The 20214-nt window shown below is 50.3% G+C and overlaps 1 protein-coding gene across 2 annotated transcripts in view; it reads left to right on the plus strand.

Annotated features, from left to right (window-relative positions):
• The window catches only part of IFRD2 (interferon related developmental regulator 2), a 100375-nt gene that overhangs the window by 22051 nt on the left and 58110 nt on the right, over positions 1 to 20214 (plus strand). For both annotated transcript variants that reach the window (XM_030206467.1, XM_030206468.1), the window contains 2 exons: positions 12041 to 12157; positions 14153 to 14237. In XM_030206467.1, coding sequence (XP_030062327.1) covers positions 12041 to 12157; positions 14153 to 14237 — 202 coding nt within the window. The remainder of the gene's footprint in view (positions 1 to 12040; positions 12158 to 14152; positions 14238 to 20214) is intronic.

Here is a 20214-nt window from a genome sequence, read left to right on the forward strand (position 1 = left end):
GGAAGGGATCAGGGTTCATCCCTACTTGGACGACTGGTTGATTCGGGCCGATTCGGCTCGGGAAAGCCACAGAGCAACCGACAGAGTCATTTGTCTGTTGCGGTCATTGGGCTGGGTGATCAATCTGCCCAGGAGTCAGCTGGTACCTTCTCAACAGCTGGAATACCTAGGAGTTTGCTTCAACACAGCGTTGGGACGTGTCTTCCTTCTGGAGGAGCGTGTTCTCCAGCTCCATTCTCAGGTATCCGTTTTTCTCCGGTTGTCCAGTCCTCGAGTGTGGGATTATGTTCAACTTCTCCGTTCCATGGCGGCGACCTTGGAGGTGGTCCCTTGGGCCACAGCTCACATGAGACCGCTTCAGTTTTCCCTTCTGTACAGGATTATCAGTGCAGGCTCCCTTGGCTTTCCAGGGCGAAGCGCAGCTTGACATGGTGGTGCCACGGTCCTTGCTTGCGGAAGGGTGTTTCTCTGGCAATGCCTCAGTGGATTGTAGTGGTCACGGATGCCAGCCTGTTTAGCTGGGGAGCTCTTTGTCTGCAACGGTGTGCCCAGGGGACATGGTCATCAACCGAGGCCGGTTGGCCGATCAATTGCCTGGAACTCAGAGCAGTTTCCTGTGCTCTCCTGCAGTTTCAGTCCCTAGTGGAGGGGAAGCAGGTCCCAGTTTTGTCAGACAACACGATGGCAGTAGCATACATCAATCGTCAGGGTAGCACCAGGAGTTCGGCTCTGGCAACAGAAGCGACGCAACTTCTTCAGTGGGTGGAGGCTCATCTGGAGTGCCTGTCGGCGGCTCACATTGATCGGGCGCGTTGTTCTGCGGATTGCTATGCACCCGGGTCGGGTCGTTCTGGTGGCTCCAGATTGGCCTTGGCGTCCTTGGTATGCGGATCTAGTTCGACTTCTGGAGGAGCCACCTTTGAGGCTTCCAGTCCTACCCGGCCTCCTCCATCAGGGTCCAGTAAACTTGGAGGATCCCTACCACTTTGGTCTTACGGCCTGGCTATTGAGAGGTAACGTTTGAGAAAAAAGGGCAATTCTGATGTTGTTATAACTACTCTTTTGCAGGCTCGTAAGCGATCCACTTCCATAGCGTACACCTGTGTTTGGTGCACCTTCATGGCCTGATGTAACGAGCGCGCGTGGTCTCCTTTTCAAGCTTCGGTGCCTCAGCTCTTGGCGTTTTTGCAAGGCGGATTACAGAAAGGTCTAGCCTATAACTCACTCCAGGTGCAGGTTGCAGCCCTGGTGTGTTTTCGGAGTAGAGTGTCAGGCTCCCCTTTGGCAGCGCATCCGGACGTGGTTAGTTTTTTGTGGGGGGCTCTTCATCTGCACCCTCCCTTACGTCAGCCCTGTCCGGCTTGGAACTTTAATTTGGTTCTGAAGGCGTTGCAGAACTCTCCCTTTGAGCCTTTGCGTACTGTTTCTGATAAAGACCTCACCTTAAAGGCAGTATTTTTAGTAGCTATTGCTTCGGCGCGGAGGATTTCCAAAATTCAAGCCCTCTCTTGTCGAGACCCTTTTCTATAGTTCTCGGAAGCGGGAGTTAAGCTGCGTACTGTGCTTTCCTTTTTGCAAAGGTTATCTCAGTTTTTCATCTCAATCAGCCTCTTTTTCTGCCTTCCTTTTGGGAGGACGATTTTCCAGGGACGTTTCAGAAGCTTCATTTGTTAGATATGCATCGCGTCCTCCTACGTTACTTGGAGATGTTTAATGATTTTAGTCGCACAGACCATTTGTTTGTTCTTTCTGGTTCTCGTTGTGGCCTAGCAGCTTCTATGCCGACTATTGCTAGATGGCTTAAAGAGGCTATTTCCTCAGCGTACTTGTTAGCTGGTCGGATTGCGCCTATGCCTTTGCGGGCGCATTCCACTAGGGTGCAAGCGACTTCATGGGCAGAGTCGTCAGTGTTGTCTTTGCAAGAGATCTGTCGGGCAGCTACTTGGTCTTCTGTTCACTCGTTTTCCAAGCATTATAGAGTGGATGTGGCAGCCAGATCCGATGCTGCTTTTGGGTTGGCAGTTTTGACTAGGGGGGTGACGGGGTTCGCTCCCTGTTTAGATACTGCTTTGATACATCCCACCATTTGATGGATTCATCTGCTGCCTGCGCTAAGGAAGGTAAAATTATGTCTTACCTGATAATTTTCTTTCCTTTAGCTGCAGCAGATGAATCCAGCATCCCTCCCTGATTTCCGTCGCAATTTTTTGATCTGTTCACTCGGGAATGTTGTTGTTGTTGTTCCTCTCTGTTCCACATGTTTTTTTGTTTTCCAGTTTTCATGCAAGTTATACATTTGGAATCAACTTTATCTTCAGTTTGTTATGAAGTGTTCTGATGTTGTTTCTCTTCGGGTGAGGAAGGTTTTCTGTTGCTTTGTGATGAGATATATACTAACTTACAGAGGGGCTGGTAGTCCAATACCACTCCCTGAAGTCAGTGATCTCTATCTCCACCTGCTGGTAGATGGATACAACCCACCAGTTGATGAATTCATCTGCTGCAACTAAAGGAAAGAAAATTATCAGGTAAGACATAATTTTACCTTTGTTCTTTAGTTGATAACTAGTAAAAAAGACCCGTTTCTGATGCAAATGAAACGGGGGCTAGCAAGGTTTTCTTCAGAGTGTGCATGTGGGAGTGTCCCTGCCCTCTGCCCTCTCTCCCTCCCCCTCCCCCCTCCGAGTCCAGTCCTTCAGTGTTAAGTTTCCTGCTGTGCTGTGTTTGTGTTACAGAGAGAGTGAGGGCATCTCTCTCCTCCCCCCTCTGAGTCCTTCACTGTTACAGAGAGAGGGATTTCGTGCTGTGCTGTTTTCCTTCACTCATGGGGAAACCGGATTTCTCTGGCGCTTCACACTTTCGGCTGGAGGCTTCATAGAACGTTGGGGTTGCCTTTTATATATATAGATGTGCATCAATTATTGTGTGAATGTAAAAAAGACTTGATACTACAATTCAATCTATGTAGCACTTTTTAATTTAGTAGATCATAGTATTCTATTAAACGTCTTAGAGAATACGGGGATTGTTGGTCAAGTTCAAAAATGGTTTTGTTGTTTTCTTACACAGTGCTCATACAGGGGTTAAAATGAATGACAAGTTTTCAAATATAATGTTTGTGGAGTCCGTCATGGCTCCCCTCTATCTCCCATTCTCTTTAACATTTACATTCATTCTTTAGATTTCCTCTTGGAACAACAGGTTGTCCGCTTATATGGTTATGCAGATGGAAACATAGAAACATGACAGCAGATAAGGGCCAAATGGCCCATCCAGTCTGCCCATCCTCTGTAACCACTAAGTCCTCCTTTTTCTAAGGTATCCCATGTGCCTGGCCCACACTTTTTAAAATTCTGACACAGTCTTTGCCTCCATGATTTCCACCAGGAGGCCATTTCACGCATCCACCACCCTTTCCATGATAGAATATTTTCTTAGATTCCTCCTCAGTCTGTTTCCTCTTAACTTCATCCTTTTCCCTCTCATTCCAGAGTTTTCCTCCATTTGAAAAGGGCTCACCGCTACTTTTGCCTTCAAGAATTGGTGTAAAGTCCACAACTAAAAGTATCCATGGACTTTCAGCAACCTGCGGCTCTTTGAAAATTGCCCTCTAAATGAGTAGCTAATTAATATTTTATGAGATGGTTTTGATGCTAGTAGACTGCATACTTTGAGCTCATGATCTAAAGGAAAGGGAACCAGAAAGCCTATTTCTCCAGAATAAGCCACTCCATGAATGAACCTGGGCAACACTGACCCACTCCACAAATACATAGAACTCCTAGTATCAACCTTCAGCTTCTACAAAACGTTGGAAGGTACAAAAGCTCCTCTCCTAGACATCTCTTCCTCTTTCATGCTTCCTTCTGCTTAATGAGCCCTGAGGATTTAAAGCTGCGATGATATTTATGTTGTTGTTTTTAACAGTTTGTTGCTGAACTCTGACCTCACAGCATCCGGCTTTGTGTGTTTCTCTGGGCTTTGGGGATATTGGTCTTTTGAGAAGCTTTCTCTACAATGTTCATTAAGAGAGGCATTCCCGCTTATTCTGTAACCTAGCACTTCATGTTAGGCATTATATATGGTGCCAATCAATAATAGTTGGGTCCTAATTAGCACAATCTGAATTTGTGCACACTTCTTGCCACATGCTATTCTATAACTGTGTGCTCAAAGCTCGTAGTGTGCAACTCAGAAGGGGGCGTGGCCATGAGATGTACATGGGCCAGTCAGGGGTGCTCCTAAAATTTTCACGCAGTGTTATAGAATATTAGGGATGTGTGCCCAAATTGGGTGCTGGGAATTACATCAGGTTTCAGCGGGTGCAAGTCCTGGCTTATCTTTGAGTGTCCATTATAGAAAATAGCATTGAACGCCGAATTTGTTTTGGCGCTTTTTACGGAATCTAGCCCTAAGTGTGCAGAAATGTTATAGAGTAGTGGCACTTAGTGCACCAGGGGTGCCAATATTTTGCAGTTATGTGCATTCTGTAACGCACACACTAAAGTCGCCTAACATGTAACTGCAGAGGGGTTATATATGTGGGCGGGTGATGGACCTGTCACTAAGCGACACGCGCAACTTCTACAGTGCTTTCAGTTGAGCACATTACATGGCACACAGTTCACTGGCTGGCGTAAATTGGCAGGCTGATCGCTAGTATTTTGTGATGGGTTAGGTGTGCCTCAGTGCTCTGATAGAGTTGGTGTCTACATTGCCTACATCTTGGTGCCAAGTTATAGAATTGCCCCCGTTGTGGCTCTGTTAAGAGGGCAGGAACCAGGAGCAAGGTCTGCTTGCCAGCTCTTGATATCTTTCCAACAGAGACAAAATCCGAGGGAGTGAGACTAAATAGCTGGTATCCCAGTATACTGCAGTGCTTACGGGGCATATTACAGGTCTGGTGAAAATTGCACAATTAAGATTTTGTAAGTTCAGAATGGTTTCCATATCATCATGCTGATCAATCCATAGACTGGTGGGTTGTGTCCATCTACCAGCAGGTGGAGATAGAGAGCAAAGCTTTTGCCTCCCTATATGTGGTCATGTGCTGCCGGAAACTCCTCAGTATGTTCTCTATCTCAGCAGGTGGTGGTCACACACAGCAGCAGCTCTGGCTAGGTCTCCAAGCCTAATTTTTAGGTTTTGTTGAGTACCTGGGGTTGAGGGCTCTTCTTGAGCAAGTGCAAACCTGGTGGTGCCAGGTCCCTCCTTTTCTCCCCCCTCCCGCTGGCTCCGTTAAAAAAAAAAAAAAAAATTTTGGGACGTCCTTAAGGGCGTTTATTTCAACGTTTATTTCAACGTTTATTGCAGCTGCTCACTGGGACACCAGTTCGTTACAGCTCGGAGCGAGAAGCAGGTAATTTTACCTTTTTATAGCGGGCAGGGGGTTCCCCGTTCGGTCTCCACGTGGCTTATGGTGTCGGAGGGCGAGGGCGCGAAGAATCGCTCCCCGGACCGTGTGTGCGCTTCTAGCGGGGATGCGGGGGTCTTAAAGTCTGATTCGCCCTTGTTGGGTGTCAGTTTGGAGGCCGGTCAGTGTCCCGGGTCTTCCTCCGGTGCGGCGGTTTTTCCCGCCATAAACGCCCATCCCCCGCTTCTCGCCTCCGCCATCTTGGCCGGCCACTCTGCTCGGACGGCTTCTTCTTGGGCCGCCCTTGAGCTGGGAGACGTTAATGCCATGGCCGCCCTTGATTTGGGCGACGGCAAAAAAGCGGCTAAAGTTAAGCGCTGTTCTTCCCGCGCGGCTCCTTCGCGGAGTGTCGCGCCGGACGCCATCTTGGATGCGCAGCATGTTTCTCCCCCGCTCTTGCGAGCGCCGGTTGAGGGTGCGTCTAGGGCTGTGGCCCAGGCTGCTGAAGTGCACAGTCTGGGGGGTTTCTCCCCCGAGTTTATTTTGCTGCTGCATCAGGCCTTCATTATGCAAAATGCTGCCACTTCTCTCTTGTCCGATAAAGGGGTTGAGGCCCCCGGAAGTAAACGCCCTCGGGTGGATTCCCAGGCCTTAGAGGACTCTGTTTCCTCTGATGTAGATGAGGGCAGCGTATCTGAGTTCTCCCAACGGTCCTTTGGGGATTCCTTGGAGGAGACGGATTCCCGCTCGGATGGAGCGGATGACCCCTCTGCAGCGCGGATCTTTCGCTCAGAGGATTTGCCCAACCTGTTAGTGCAGGCCATGAGCATTTTGAAGATTTCCTCTCCAGAGGATGTCTCTCCCTCAGCCCCTGTTGGCTCCGCCATTATGCTGGGGACGAAGCGCCCGCCTAGAACCTTCCACGTGCATGATGCCAAGCACACCTTAATTTCGGCTCAATGGGATGTCCCGGAAGCGAGCCTGAAAGGGGCTAGGGCTATGTCCCGCCTCTATCCTTTGCCTGAAAGTGAACGTGAGGCCTTTCTTTGGCCTACCGTGGATTCTTTAATCACTGCGGTGACTAAGAAAACGGCGTTGCCGGTGGAAGGTGGCACGGCCCTAAAGGACGCCCAAGACAGAAGATTGGAGGCGGCCTTAAGGTCGTCCTTCGAGGCGGCTGCCTTAAGTTTGCAGGCCTCAGTTTGCGGCTCCTATGTGGCCAGGGCGTGCCTGACGATTGTGCAGCGGGCTTCCCCCTCGGATCCTTCCTTGAGGGCTGATTGGCCGGCCCTGGAATCGGGCTTGGCTTATTTGGCAGGCTTACTGTATGATGTCTTGAGAGCCTCGGCTAAAGGTATGGCTCAGACAGTCTCTGCGCGGCGCTGGCTTTGGCTGAAACATTGGTCTGCTGACCACACCTCTAAGTCCCGCCTGGCTAAGTTGCCTTTTAAAGGCAAGCTGCTCTTTGGGGTCGAGCTGGACAAAATTGTGACCGATCTCGGCACGTCTAAGGGCAAGAGGTTACCAGAGGTCAGGGCTTGGGCCAGTGCTCGCCCCGGTAACTCCAGAGGATGGTTTCAGGAAGCCCGTCGGTACCGCCCGGGCAAGTCGGGCTCCTCTGCCCCCCCTTCCTTCAAGAGGAACTTCTCCCCCAAGCAGCATTCCTTTCGCAGAGACCGCCGTCCCGGAGGTGCGCCCTCCGGTCCTCCCCCAGGGTCTCGTACCCAATGATGGGGTCCTGGTCCATGGCCCAGTGCAGATTGGAGGACGCCTGTCCTCGTTTCTGGGCGAGTGGACCAGGGTAACTTCAGACGCTTGGGTGCTGGAAGTCATCAGAGACGGCTACAAGCTAGAGTTCTGCCGACCCTTAAGAGACGGGTTTGTACTCTCTCCCTGCAAGTCTCCGGTCAAAGCTGTGGCAGTGCAGCAGACCTTGGACAATCTGATCCGCCTGGGTGCGGTCGTTCCGGTGCCAGAAAATCAGCTTGGCAAGGGACGTTACTCCATTTACTTTGTGGTACCAAAGAAAGGAGGTTCTGTACGGCCTATCCTCGACCTCAAAGGGGTCAATCGGGCCTTGACAGTTCGGCACTTTCGCATGGAGACTCTCCGCTCTGTTATAGCGGCAGTGAAGGCAGGGGAGTTCCTGGCATCCTTGGACATCAAGGAAGCGTACTTGCATATTCCCATCTGGCCTCCTCATCAACGCTTTCTGCGTTTTGCAGTCCTGGGCCGACACTTCCAGTTCAGAGCCCTCCCGTTCGGGTTGGCTACTGCTCCGCGGACCTTCTCCAAAGTAATGGTGGTCATCGCGGCCTTCCTGCGAAAGGAAGGAGTACAAGTCCATCCTTATCTGGACGACTGGTTGATCCGAGCCCCCTCTTATGCAGAGTGCGGCAAAGCTGTGGACTGGGTGATTGCTCTTTTGAGCTCCCTGGGGTGGATCATCAACTGGGAGAAAAGCCAGCTGCGCCCGACTCAGTCCCTGGAGTATCTGGGAGTTCGATTCGACACCCAAGTGGGCAGAGTGTTCCTGCCGGACAATCGGATTGTCAAACTTCAGGCTCAGGTGGACCAGTTCCTAGTAGCCTCTCCGCTTCGGGCTTGGGACTATGTGCAGCTGTTGGGCTCTATGACGGCCACGATGGAAGTAGTGCCCTGGGCCAGGGCTCATATGAGACCACTACAACACTCTCTGCTGCAGCGCTGGACTCCGGTGTTGGAGGATTATGCTGTGCGCCTTCCCTTGGACCCAGCAGTGCGCAAGGCGCTGAGCTGGTGGCTGAAGACAGACAAGTTGTCTGCAGGGATGCCTCTTGTGACCCCGGAGTGGATTGTCGTCACGACGGACGCCTCTTTGACGGGCTGGGGAGCCCACTGCTTGGGAAGGACAGCGCAGGGGCTCTGGTCTCCTGCAGAGGCAAAGTGGTCTATCAACCTCCTGGAACTCAGAGCCATTCGGTTGGCGCTTTTGGAGTTCCTCCCGGTACTGGCGTTGAAGCCAGTACAGGTCCTGTCGGACAATGCCACGGCTGTGGCCTATGTCAACCGCCAGGGAGGTACCAAGAGCGACCCTCTAGCCAAGGAAGCCATGAATCTATGCCAGTGGGCGGAAGCGAACCTGGAACAGCTGTCAGCGGCCCACATTGCCGGAGTCATGAATGTCAAGGCGGACTTTCTCAGTCGCCATACCTTGGATCCCGGAGAGTGGCAGTTATCGGCTCAGGCGTTCTTGGACATCACGAAGCGCTGGGGCCGGCCGAGCCTAGATCTGATGGCGTCATCAGCCAATTGCCAAGTGCCGCGCTTTTTCAGCAGAGGACGGGACTCTCGATCTCTGGGAGTAGATGCTCTTCTCCAACAGTGGCCGACACATGAGCTTCTCTATGTGTTCCCGCCCTGGCCCATGTTGGGCTGGGAACTAGACCGGGTGGCAAAGCATCCGGGCCGAATAATCCTGGTGGGTCCGGACTGGCCCAGACGTCCCTGGTATGCAGACTTGATAAGGCTATCAGTGGCCGACCCTCTGCGGCTGCCAGTGGAGCAGGGCCTGTTGCATCAGGGTCCCGTGGTGATGGAGGATCCCTCCCCCTTTGGTCTTACGGCCTGGCTATTGAGCGGCAGCGTCTGAGGAAGAAGGGCTTCTCAGACAAGGTCATCGCCACTATGCTGAGAGCGAGGAAGCGCTCTACTTCTACTGCTTACGCCAGGGTTTGGCGTACCTTTGCAGCGTGGTGTGAAGCAGTCTCACTTTCTCCCTTCACTGCTCCAATTTCTTCAGTGCTGGCGTTCCTGCAAGAAGGTCTGGAGAAATGCCTGTCGCTCAGTTCCCTTAAAGTCCAGGTAGCGGCTCTGGCTTGCTTCAGGGGCCGCCTGAAGGGTGCTTCCCTGGCTTCGCAGCCAGATGTGGTACGTTTTCTCAAGGGAGTTAATCACCTGCGCCCTCCTCTGCACTCAGTGGTGCCTGCGTGGAATCTCAACCTGGTGCTAAGAGCCTTGCAGAAGCCGCCTTTTGAGCCCTTGTCGTGGGCATCTCTGAAAGACCTAACGTTGAAAGCAGTCTTTTTGGTGGCTATCACTTCAGCCAGAAGAGTTTCCGAGCTCCAGGCACTCTCATGTCGAGAGCCTTTTCTGCAGTTCACTGAGGCAGGAGTGACTATTCGCACAGTGCCTTCCTTCCTGCCCAAGATTGTTTCTCGCTTCCATGTGAATCAGCAGCTCTGTCTCCCTTCCTTTTGTAGGGAGGACTACCCAGAGGAATACTCTGCTCTCAAATATCTGGATGTGAGACGAGTCATCATCAGATACTTGGAAGTGACCAATGATTTCCGGAAATCGGATCATCTGTTTGTCCTGTTTGCAGGTCCTCGTAAGGGTCTGCAGGCTGCTAAGCCTACAGTGGCAAGATGGGTCAAGAAAGCCATTGCAGCGGCTTATGTGGCGCAGGGAAGGTGCCGCCTATTCAGCTGAAGGCTCACTCCACCTAGAGCTCAGGCGGCCTCGATGGCAGAGGCCGGGTCCATCTCCTTGGAAGAGATATGCAAGGCGGCAACTTGGGCATCGGCCCATACCTTCTCCAGGCATTACCGCTTGACTGTGGCTGCTCGGGCGGAGGCCCGGTTTGGAGCTTCAGTGTTGTGGTCAGGGATTTCTATGTCCCGCCCTGGGTGAGTACTGCTTCGGTACATCCCACCAGTCTATGGATTGATCAGCATGATGATATGGAAGGTAAAATTATGTATCATACCTGATAATTTTCTTTCCATTAATCATAGCTGATCAATCCATAGCACCTCCCAGATATCTGTACTGTTTATATTATGGTTGCATTTCAGGTTCAAGTTTAGTCTTCAGTTCCTGTTCAGGAGGACTTCGTGTTCAAGTTTTTCAATTGGATTCTTCAAGAGTTGAGACGAGTTTGTGTTACAGTGAGCTGCTGCATTCCTCTCCCCTCCGTTTTACGGGGCTGGATTGAGACCTAAATTCTGCCGGCGCTGCCTCCCGCTTCGTGCGGCTGTAGGGCAGCTTTGTACCCCTCCCGCTTCGGCGGTGTCAGGGTCAGTCAGCTCCTCCCGCGGTTGCGGTTGCAGGATAAGCCAGATCCCCCCGCATCGGCGGGGTGGTGTCCCTCCCCCGCTCCGCGGGGATGAGCTGGACGGATTCCCCTCCCCCACTTGTGTGGGGATGAGCTGGGTTAATTCCCCTCCCCCGTTTCGGCGGTGGTGAGCTGGGCAGAGTGTCCCTTTGTGGGTGTAATTCTCTAAGTGCTGAGTCCTGCGGATGGAGCTTTGATATCGACATACTGAGGAGTTTCCGGCAGCACATGACCACATATAGGGAGGCAAAAGCTTTGCTCTCTATCTCCACCTGCTGGTAGATGGACACAACCCACCAGTCTATGGATTGATCAGCTATGATTAATGGACAGAAAATTATCAGGTATGATACATAATTTTACCTTCTCTACATTTGCTACTTAGGAAGCTGCAGGACTGTCGATTCGATGGTCCTAAAAGGAACTCTTGACTAGAGAATGACACGGGGACAAAGTTTGTCCTTGCCCCATCCCCGCAGGTTCTGTCCCCACCCCATCCCCATGGGCTCTGTTCCTGTAAACGTAATCTGCAGAAGCTTCGAACACTTAAAATATCAAAAAGGAACAATATACTGTGCAACTGTTGTTTATAAATCACATATAGAAAACAATAATAACAACGAGCAACTATAACCCTCCCCTACCACCACCACCCTCTACCCTTCCAACTCCAACAATAGCTGACTTCTACTACCCCAAGGAATCCTAATCCACCCTGTTAAAATGTCCAGGGGTACAAAATACAATCCATTTTGTACTCCCTAATGGGGGAGAAATATGCCCTATGAAGCACTGTTACAATTTTTTAATCTGTGGATGAATAAGATGTCATCAACAATCTCAGGATTCAGTCTAGCTCTCCTGTCTTCCACAGTCCTTCCTGCAATAGAAGATGTCTTCTTAGAAGATATACTGGTAGCAGGAATGAACAGGATCCCCCATGCAAATTTTGCTAATTGTGGCCAGCATGTTTGCTTGTTTTTCCAAAAAATCAAAATATCATTGTCTGCATCACTCAAACATAAATAACAGTCCAGTTTCTTAACAGTCTTCAAAGTAGAAATGATACAGGGACAAAGTTTGTCCCCTTGGGATCTGTCCCTGCCCCTTCCTTGCGGTTACCATGAGTCCCTGTCCCTGTGTCATTCTCTACTCTTGACTTAAAGGTTCAAGAAACAACAGAGTCAGAGCAGGCCTCCAGCTGAGCTCATTCTGAATTTTCTGCCATTCTAATGCCTCAGACATCAGCTGGTTTGTGCACTGCAAGATCAGTACAGCCAGCCCGCATAAGATCTGCACAACCAGCCCATGAGTTTTAAAAGTGCTGGTGGCATTACAGAGGATGTTGGGGATGACGGGTGGAGGCGGCACTGCAGCAGCATAGAGGCATGAGCTAAGATTTTATTGGAAGCTGGATACATTTATCAGGCGATTCCCCCCCCTTCCCGCTCGTGTGCTGGTATCTCTTAGGAAAGCATTGCTGACTTCTCTGTTGGGAACAAGCTGTAGTAATACTGAGTACTGCAAGAACATTTCCCATATTTGTGCTTAATAAGCACTCTGTGATCAACTGCTGGAAATTTTGCTTGCAGGAGCCCGTAATGGTGCCAAGGATGACTCGCAGGCTAGCGATGATGAGGTAGCAAGTGAGGTGCTGAGTCACTACAGTAGCGCCAGCGAGACCACCAGTGTCGTAGAGGAGGGGACAGGTGAGTAACACCCTACCCCCCCCCCCCCCCCCCCCCAGAGAGTGGAGGTAAACCTGAGAACAGGCAATAGTAGTAGGCAGCTGGGTGAAAGGAAAGTAGATTGGGATTGCCTTAGTTCAGACAGTCCCTTGGTTTTGTAGATAGACGCCAGGTAAACTTGTGCATCTGTGCACCACACATTTGCTAACTGGCACCATCTTTCTCCAATGTTTATTTACTTGGATTTATCATCTGCCCATCTTTACAACTTCAAGTAAAAAAAAAAATCACATAAAACATCAACACAAGAATATGCATTAATCAGAGAGATAACCAACATAAGAACAAACCATTCTAGAACTAAGACTAAGATGACAACAATATTAAAATGGCTCATAACACTTCATAGGGATATACTGTGAAAGCATCAAAGGAGAGAATATTAATAATCCCCTCTTACAGCGGATGCCACAAGGGGCCAGCTTTTTTGAAGGTATACAGTTATAAGATGGGTATTGCCAAATGTAAGCCCATGCCCGTTGTGACGTGTCGTAAGCTACACAGCTTTTTGTATGCTAACCCTTCTCAAAAGAAATCTTTCAAGTGTAAGAGTGGACTATTTGATACTCTCCTATTTTGATGCTTTCATGGTATGTTCCTGTTTTGGTTTTGATTATATTATTAGAGCCTATTTTTGTCTTTGTATGATTTGGTAAGAACATATCATAAGTACTGCTCCAGTCATTCATGAGGAGGCAGACAGACTAAAAGTCACACTGAAAAGCCAAGATAAATCTCAGCTTCTTTGGCTTCTTATTCCAAAGGCACTTTCCTTTTTGAACTAACTGAACTTCTTTTGGAGTGGAGCAAAGGACTAGGGGCCCGATGCACAAAGGGGGATTAAAGTTACCGAGTTGCAAACAGCAACCAGTGCACAAAGGGGATCGCATGCAGATGAGATGCACAGATTCCCTTTTGTGCATCGGTCACCATGTGCACAAAAATCCCTGGTGGTCCAGTGAACCATTTCCGGTCCCCCTCCCCCGAAAGAATTCCCAGGTGGTCCAGTGGAACTATCCCCCATGCCTCACCCCCCCCCCCCCCCCAAAAAAAAAACAATTCCATGGTGGTCCGATGGGGGGCCCGGATTGTTTTTTTTTGGGGGGGGGGGATCGGGGCACCGGGAGGGGGGAATGGTACAGGGTCTACAGATCACTAGGATCACTAGGGAATTGTTTCAGGGGGGGTCACACGGGAATCGTCAGAAGGGGAGAGGTAGGGAGAACAAAGCAGGCTGCCTGCTTGTGCTTCCCTCCCCTCCTCTCCAACAGCTCCAGAGCAGCTGTAAAATTTGCTCTGTAAGGCTAGGCACTCTGGAGCTGTGCATCACTCAGAATGTTCGTTAGAATACTCATTGTAATACATTGCATGGGGATCTCAGTGGCTGCTAACAGCACACATTAGAGCCACAGTAAACCCCTTTGTGCATTACTCGCTAAATAACATTTGCTTTAGACTGGCTACAACCAGTCTAAAGCAAATGTTCCTAGCACAGCAAGCTTTGTGCATCGGGCCCTAGGTCAGGGGAAACCAGGTGATGTAATGGGAATGCAGCTTCTAGGTGGTGGTAAAAAAAAAAAGTCCCAGTGTGAAATAAACGGATGATGTTAAAGAAAATAAACTCCGGTGACCCGACATGGCCACATTTTGGCAAATGCATACATCAGGGCAGTGGTGACTTTGTAAACAAAATGGAAACAATTATTTCTTTGAGCTTCGGACAGTCTTGCTCCAGAGTGTATCTCGGCATAGGAAAAAATGCATTTGCATTTTTTTTTCTGTGGTGAAATATACTTTAGAGCAAGATTGTCAGATAGTCAAAGAAATAATTGTTTCCATGTAGTTAACGAATTCACCCCTTGATACAGTAGAGCAAAAGCAGGTCTGTTGGGTAGCATGCAATCCCAGTGCCTCAACCCTGCCAACCTGCGCTATCATTTTCTTTTTGACTTGCAGTGAGTGAGGGTGTGGATGAACAGACTCTGCAGGATGAAAGAGAAGATAAACTGAAAGAAAGTATCGACAGCGTCATGGACAGGAGGTGAGATGAGGCCAGAGGCAAGCTAGTCACAGAATAAAATCCCAGGAAGCTCATGCAGTAGAATTGGTAACAGTATGCATACATTTTAGAGAAGGCTGAATTCTGGGATTTCCTCATCAACTGGGACCGGATTATTTTCTGTAACAAGAATGTGCCTTGCTGCTGAGATCAAAGACCCAAGAGTCAGACTTCAGACTGTGTGAAGCAAATGCAGCATGTTTGATGAGCGACCATCTCTCCTCATCTATTTCTTGAACTACATTGCGTCTGCAAGGACTATGGTCTTACAGTTTGTAGAGTATATGCTTATATTGAATAAGCAGTGCCCTTGTAGCTGTCTTTATCCAAGGACAAGCAGGCTGCTTGTTCTGATGTGGGTCCACATCCGCGTGGAGCCGGGAATCGACATTTTCAAAAGCAAAATATAAACTTTTGCCAGAGTCTTCTGGCGTGCGTGCTGCGTGGACTGACTTCCCGTCCGCCCACTGCGCGAACGCGTCTCCTCAGTTTTTCTGCGACGAGGTATGACTGGTTCCTCCTGCGCTCCTTGTTGAGGCCCGGGAAAGGAGTCTTCATTTTCGCAAGTTTTTTCGCCTACTAAATCGTTGGTTTGTTTTAAAAAAAAAAGAAAGAAGTTAATTCTCTTAGTTACTTCCTTAGTATTTTCTCCTATTTTTAAGTTTTCTTTGTTTTCGACGCGGCCGGGTTTCTCTCCCTTTTTGTGCCCCTTTCATTTTGGCACAACCGCGTCTTTTGATTTCGCCGTGGCCATTTTTCCTTCCATGTCATTGAAGACACCCAGCAGCTTCAAACGTTGTACTCGGTGCAACCGGACCATCTCAGGTACCGAAACCTTGTGTATCCAGTGCCTTGGGCACGACCACAGCAAAGCTGCTTGTAGTCTGTGGCTTCGTATGAAGAAACGGACCCAAGTGAATGGAGAAGCCCAGTGAAAGAAACTTTTTGGGGCTCAATCCGGTCCTTCGACGTCAGCATTGACATCGGTACTGAGGTTGTCGGCATCGACGTCGGGAGCAAAGGTAATGGTTGCTGAGAGACCAAGTTGCTCTGAGAGCAGTGAGGCATCGAGTGGGTCTCCACCTGGTCCGAGGCCTCCTGCTATGCACACCCCCCCCACCCCGGGACCGACCATCATCGGACCCGACCCCGAGGAGACATGAGGATTCCACGTCGTCCTCGTCGGTACCGAGGAGTCCCAATGACAGGCATCAAGCGAAAGCGAAGAAGCACCTTCATCAGTCTCCTTCTACACGCGGTGCCAGGAGCTCCGGGGCGTCGAGGGACTCGGCACCCGAGAAGCATTGGCGCCGGACTGCTATGCCAGTCTGCTTCGGTGTCGGGGGTGCTTGCGCCTTCTGTACCGTCTGCTACAGTGGTGTCTGGCCTTCCCTGCGGTGAGCTCCCCGTCATTGGTGTCAGCTGCCACCCAGGTCGACTCTCCGACGTCAGTGGAGGAAGCTTCACCGCAGTCCAGGCGGGCGTCAACATCGCCATCGAAGATGTCGATCCTCGGCGTCGAGGCAGGCTCAGTCTCGGAGTGCCCTGAGAGAGGTCTTATCCGATACTGAAGAGGAGCGTTCGTGGGAGTCAGAGGAAGAGAATACAAAACAAACTGAACAACAGCCAAATTCAGTTCCAAAAGGTCATAAAAAGGCATACAATACTTGAAAGCATGAAGATTACCCTCAGAAACCAAGGTGTAAACCAAGGTCTGACCAACAGGACCCGTTATCTATATAAGATTGTGGGGCCCTTATCGTTTCACCCACTTCTGGGCTTCATCAGGAACAACCCAGTTTAAACAAACTTATGCAGGGGCATTCATCTCGCTGGCAGGAATCCACTAGGAAACACCAGACCACGGACACCAAAATCTTATATAGATAACGGGTCCTGTTGGTCAGGCCTTGGTTTACACCTTGGTTTCTGAGGGTAATCTTCATGCTTTCAAGTATTGTATGCCTTTTTATGACCTTTTGGGATTGGATTTGGTTGTTGTTCGGTTTGTTTTGTATTAGTTTACGCAACTTAGATCAACATCTCATACTGTTACCTATTTATTAGTCAGAGGAAGATCCCAGATACTTTTCTTCTGAAGAGTCGTATGGGATTCCCTCTGAACCTTCCCTTCCACCTGAAAGGAAACTATCTCCTCCAGAGAGTCTGTCCTTTACTTCCTTTGTCCAGGAAATGGCTACGGCTATTCCTTTCCCTATGGAGGTTGAGGATGAGCCCAGGGCTGAGATGCTCAAGGTCCTGGACTATCCTTCTCCACCTAGGGAGGTTGTGACGGCTCCTCTACATAAGGTACTGAAGGAAGTCCTTTTGCGGAACTGGTTGTTCCCTCTGTCTGGCCCTGTGATCCCAAAGAAGGCTGATTCCCAGTATCAGATCCATGGTGAACTTGGGTTGATGAGGTCTCAGTTACCCCACAATTCCATGGTGGTGGACTCTGCCCTCAAAAGAGCCAAGAGTACTAGAGACTATGCTTCGGCGCCCCCGGGCAGAGAAGCTAGGACATTGGATTCTTTTGGGAGGAAGACGTATCGGGCCGCTATGCTCGCCGCCCGAATCCAGTCTTACCAGCTCTTCATGAGCATCCACTTGCGGAACTCGGTGAGGCAACTGTCTAGCTTGGTTGATGCCCTCCCTCCGGAGCAGGCCGGGCCTTTTCTCCAGGTAGTCAGGCAGCAGAAGGCGTGTAGTAAATTCCTGGCCAGGGGCACTTACGACTCTTTTGATGTGGCATCCAGAATCACTGCTCAAGGGATGGTGATGCGCAGACTCTGGTGGCTGCGTGTCTTTGACCTGGATCATTCAGTCCAACAGCGGATGGCGAATGTACCTTGCTGGGGGGGGACAATCTTTTTGGTGAAAAAGTAGAGGATCTTGTTGACCAGATCAAGAAGCATAATGATGCTGTGGTTTCTCTCTCCCGCCGGGCATCTTCTGCTACCACCTCCTCAATTAGGAGGTATTTTGGGGGGAAGCGGAGTGCTCCCTATTCCTATGCTAGGCGTAGGTACACTCTGGCTTCTCAACAGCCTACCCAGGCTCAGCCCCAGTGCACTCGTTCTCGTCAACAGCGTGCGCCTAAGGCCCCTGCTGCTCCCCAGCAAAAGCAAGGAACAAGCTTTTGACTGGCTCCGGTTCAGCATAGCCGCTGTAACAGTGTCCGTACCGGACGACTTGCCGGTTGGGGGGGGAGGTTAATGTTTTTTCACCAAAGGTGGCCTCTCATAACCTCCGACCGGTGAGTTCTTCAAATAGTCTAATTAGGAAACGCTCTCAATCTGGAATCCACACCTCCAAATTGTCCACTGGGAGCTCATTCTTACAGCTCCCAGCACAAGCAGGCACTTGAAGAGGAACTCTCCGCCCTTCTAAAGGCCCATTTGGTCGAACCCGTTCCCCCAGGGGAAGAAGGGCTGGGATTCTATTCCAGATATTTCCTTGTGCAAAAGAAAACAAGGGGGATGCATCCCATCCTAGACCTAAGGGCCTTGAACAAATTCCTAGACCGAGAAAAGTTCAGGATGGTTTCCCTGGGCACCCTTCTTTCCATAATTCAGGAGAACGGTTGGCTATGCTCTCTGGATTTAAAGGATGCTTACACACACATCTGGATATGTCCAGTTCACAGAAAGCATCTTCGGCTGGAAACACAGCACTTTCAGTACCATGTACTGCCCTTTGGTCTGGCGTCTGCACCCTGAGTCTTTACAAAGTGTCTAGCAGTAGTCGCAGCATCGCTACGCAGACTGGGAGTGCATGTGTTTTCTTATCTCGACGATTGGCTGGTGAAGAGCACCTCGGAGGAAGGTGCTCTAGAGTCTGTGCAAATGACTATTCAGGTGCTAGAGCTACTGGGGTTCGTAATAAATTGCTCCAAGGCCCATCTCACTCCTGTCCAAAAATTGGAATTCGTTGGAGCAGTGCTGGACACGAAGACAGCTTGGGCTTACCTTCCCGAGACGAGGGCAGACTGTCCCTGGTGTCCACAGTTCAAGCGTCTCAGCAGATCATAGCTCAGCAGATTGAGACTTCTGGGCCACATGGAGGGGCATAATCGAACAGGGACAACCATCTCTAAGGGCGTCCATCTCTAAGGATGTTCTGGCGAAGGGGCGGGGAAACCCGTATTATCAAAACAATATGGACGTCCATCTTTTGTTTCGATAATACGGTCGGGGACACCCAAATCTCAGCATTTAGGTCGACCTTAGAGATGGTCGACCTAAGAGATGGTTGTCCCCGATTTTCGGCCATAATGGAAACCAAGAACGCCCATCTCAAAAACGACCAAATCCAAGCCCTTTGGTCGTGGGAGGAGCCAGCATTCATAGCGCACTGGGCCTCCTCACATGCCAGGACACCAACCGGGCACCCTAGGGGGCACTGCAGTGGACTTCAGAAATTGCTCCCAGGTGCATAACTCCCTTAGCTTGGGTCCTGAGCCCCCCCAACCCCCCCTAAAACCCACTCCCTACAACTGTACACCACTACCATAGCCCTTAGGGATGAAGGGGGGCACCTACATGTGGGTTTCGTGTGGGTTTTGGAGGGCTCACATTTACCACCACAAGTGTAACAGGTGGTGGGGGGAATGGGCCTGGGTCCGCCTGCCTGAAGTGCACTGCACCCACTAAAAACTGCTCCAGGGACCTGCATACTGCTGTGATGGAGCTGGGTATGACATTTGAGGCTGGAAAAAAATGTTTTTTAATTTTTTTTTTTAGGGTGGGAGGGGGTTGGTGACCACTGGGGGAGTAAGGGGAGGTCATCCCCGATTCCGTCCGGTGGTCATCTGGTCAGTTTGGGCACCTTTTCAAGGCTTGGTCGTGAAAAAAAAGGGACCAAGTAAAGTTGACCAAATGCTCGTGAGGGACGCCCTTCTGTTTTTCCATTATCGTCCGAGGACGCCCATCTCTTAACCATGCCCCCGTCCCACCTTCGGTACACTGCCGACACGCCCCCGTGAACTTTGGTCATCCCCGCGACGGAAAGCAGCTGAGGACGCAAAAAAATCGGCTTTCGATTATGCTGATTTGGGCGACCTTGGGAGAAGGACGCCCATCTCCCAATTTGTGTCGGAAGATGGGCGTCCTTCCCTTTCGACAATAAGCCTGTCAGTCTCTACAGTTCATGTAATTCCCATAGCACGTCTACATATGAGATCAGCTCAGTGGACCCTAGCTTCCCAGTGGTATCAAGCTGTGGGGAATCTGGAGGATGTGATCCAACTGTCCATCGATTTTCGAAATTCTCTTCAGTGGTGGGCAATCTGGTGCAATTTGACTATGGGACGACCATTCCAAATTCCTCAGCCGCAAAATGTGCTGATGACTGATGCATCCCTCCTAGGATGGGGAGTTCATCTCGATGGGTTTCGCACTCAAGAAACCTGGTCCTTCCGGGAAACAGGTCTTCAGGTCAACCTCCTGGAATTACGAGCAATCTGGAACGCTGTAAAGACTTTCAGAGATCGGCTGTCCAACCAGATCATCTTGATTCAAACAGACAATCAGGTTGCAATGTATTACACCAACAAGCAGGGGGGCACCGGATCTCGCCCTCTGTGTCAGGAAGTTGTTCAGATGTGGCTTTGGGCACGCCAACAGGGCATGTTTCTCCAAGCCACTTATCTGGCAAGTGTAAACAACAGTCTGGCCAACAGGCTGAGCAGGGTAATGCAACCTCACGAGTGATCACTGAACATGGACGTAGCCCGCAAGATCTTCCGAGTGTGGGGCACCCCCTCGGTGGATCTTTTTGCCACTCAGATCAATCACAAGGTCCCTCAGTTATGTTCCAGGCTTCAGGCCCACGACAGACTAGCATCAGATACCTTTCTCCTACATTGGGGAATAGGCCTTCTGTATGCGTATCCTCCCATACCTCTAGTAGGAAAGACTTTGCTGAAAGTCAAGCAAGACCATGGAACCATGATCCTCAT

Source organism: Microcaecilia unicolor, chromosome 6 (genome assembly GCF_901765095.1).
Source record: "Microcaecilia unicolor chromosome 6, aMicUni1.1, whole genome shotgun sequence".
NCBI classification, from domain to species: domain Eukaryota; kingdom Metazoa; phylum Chordata; class Amphibia; order Gymnophiona; family Siphonopidae; genus Microcaecilia; species Microcaecilia unicolor.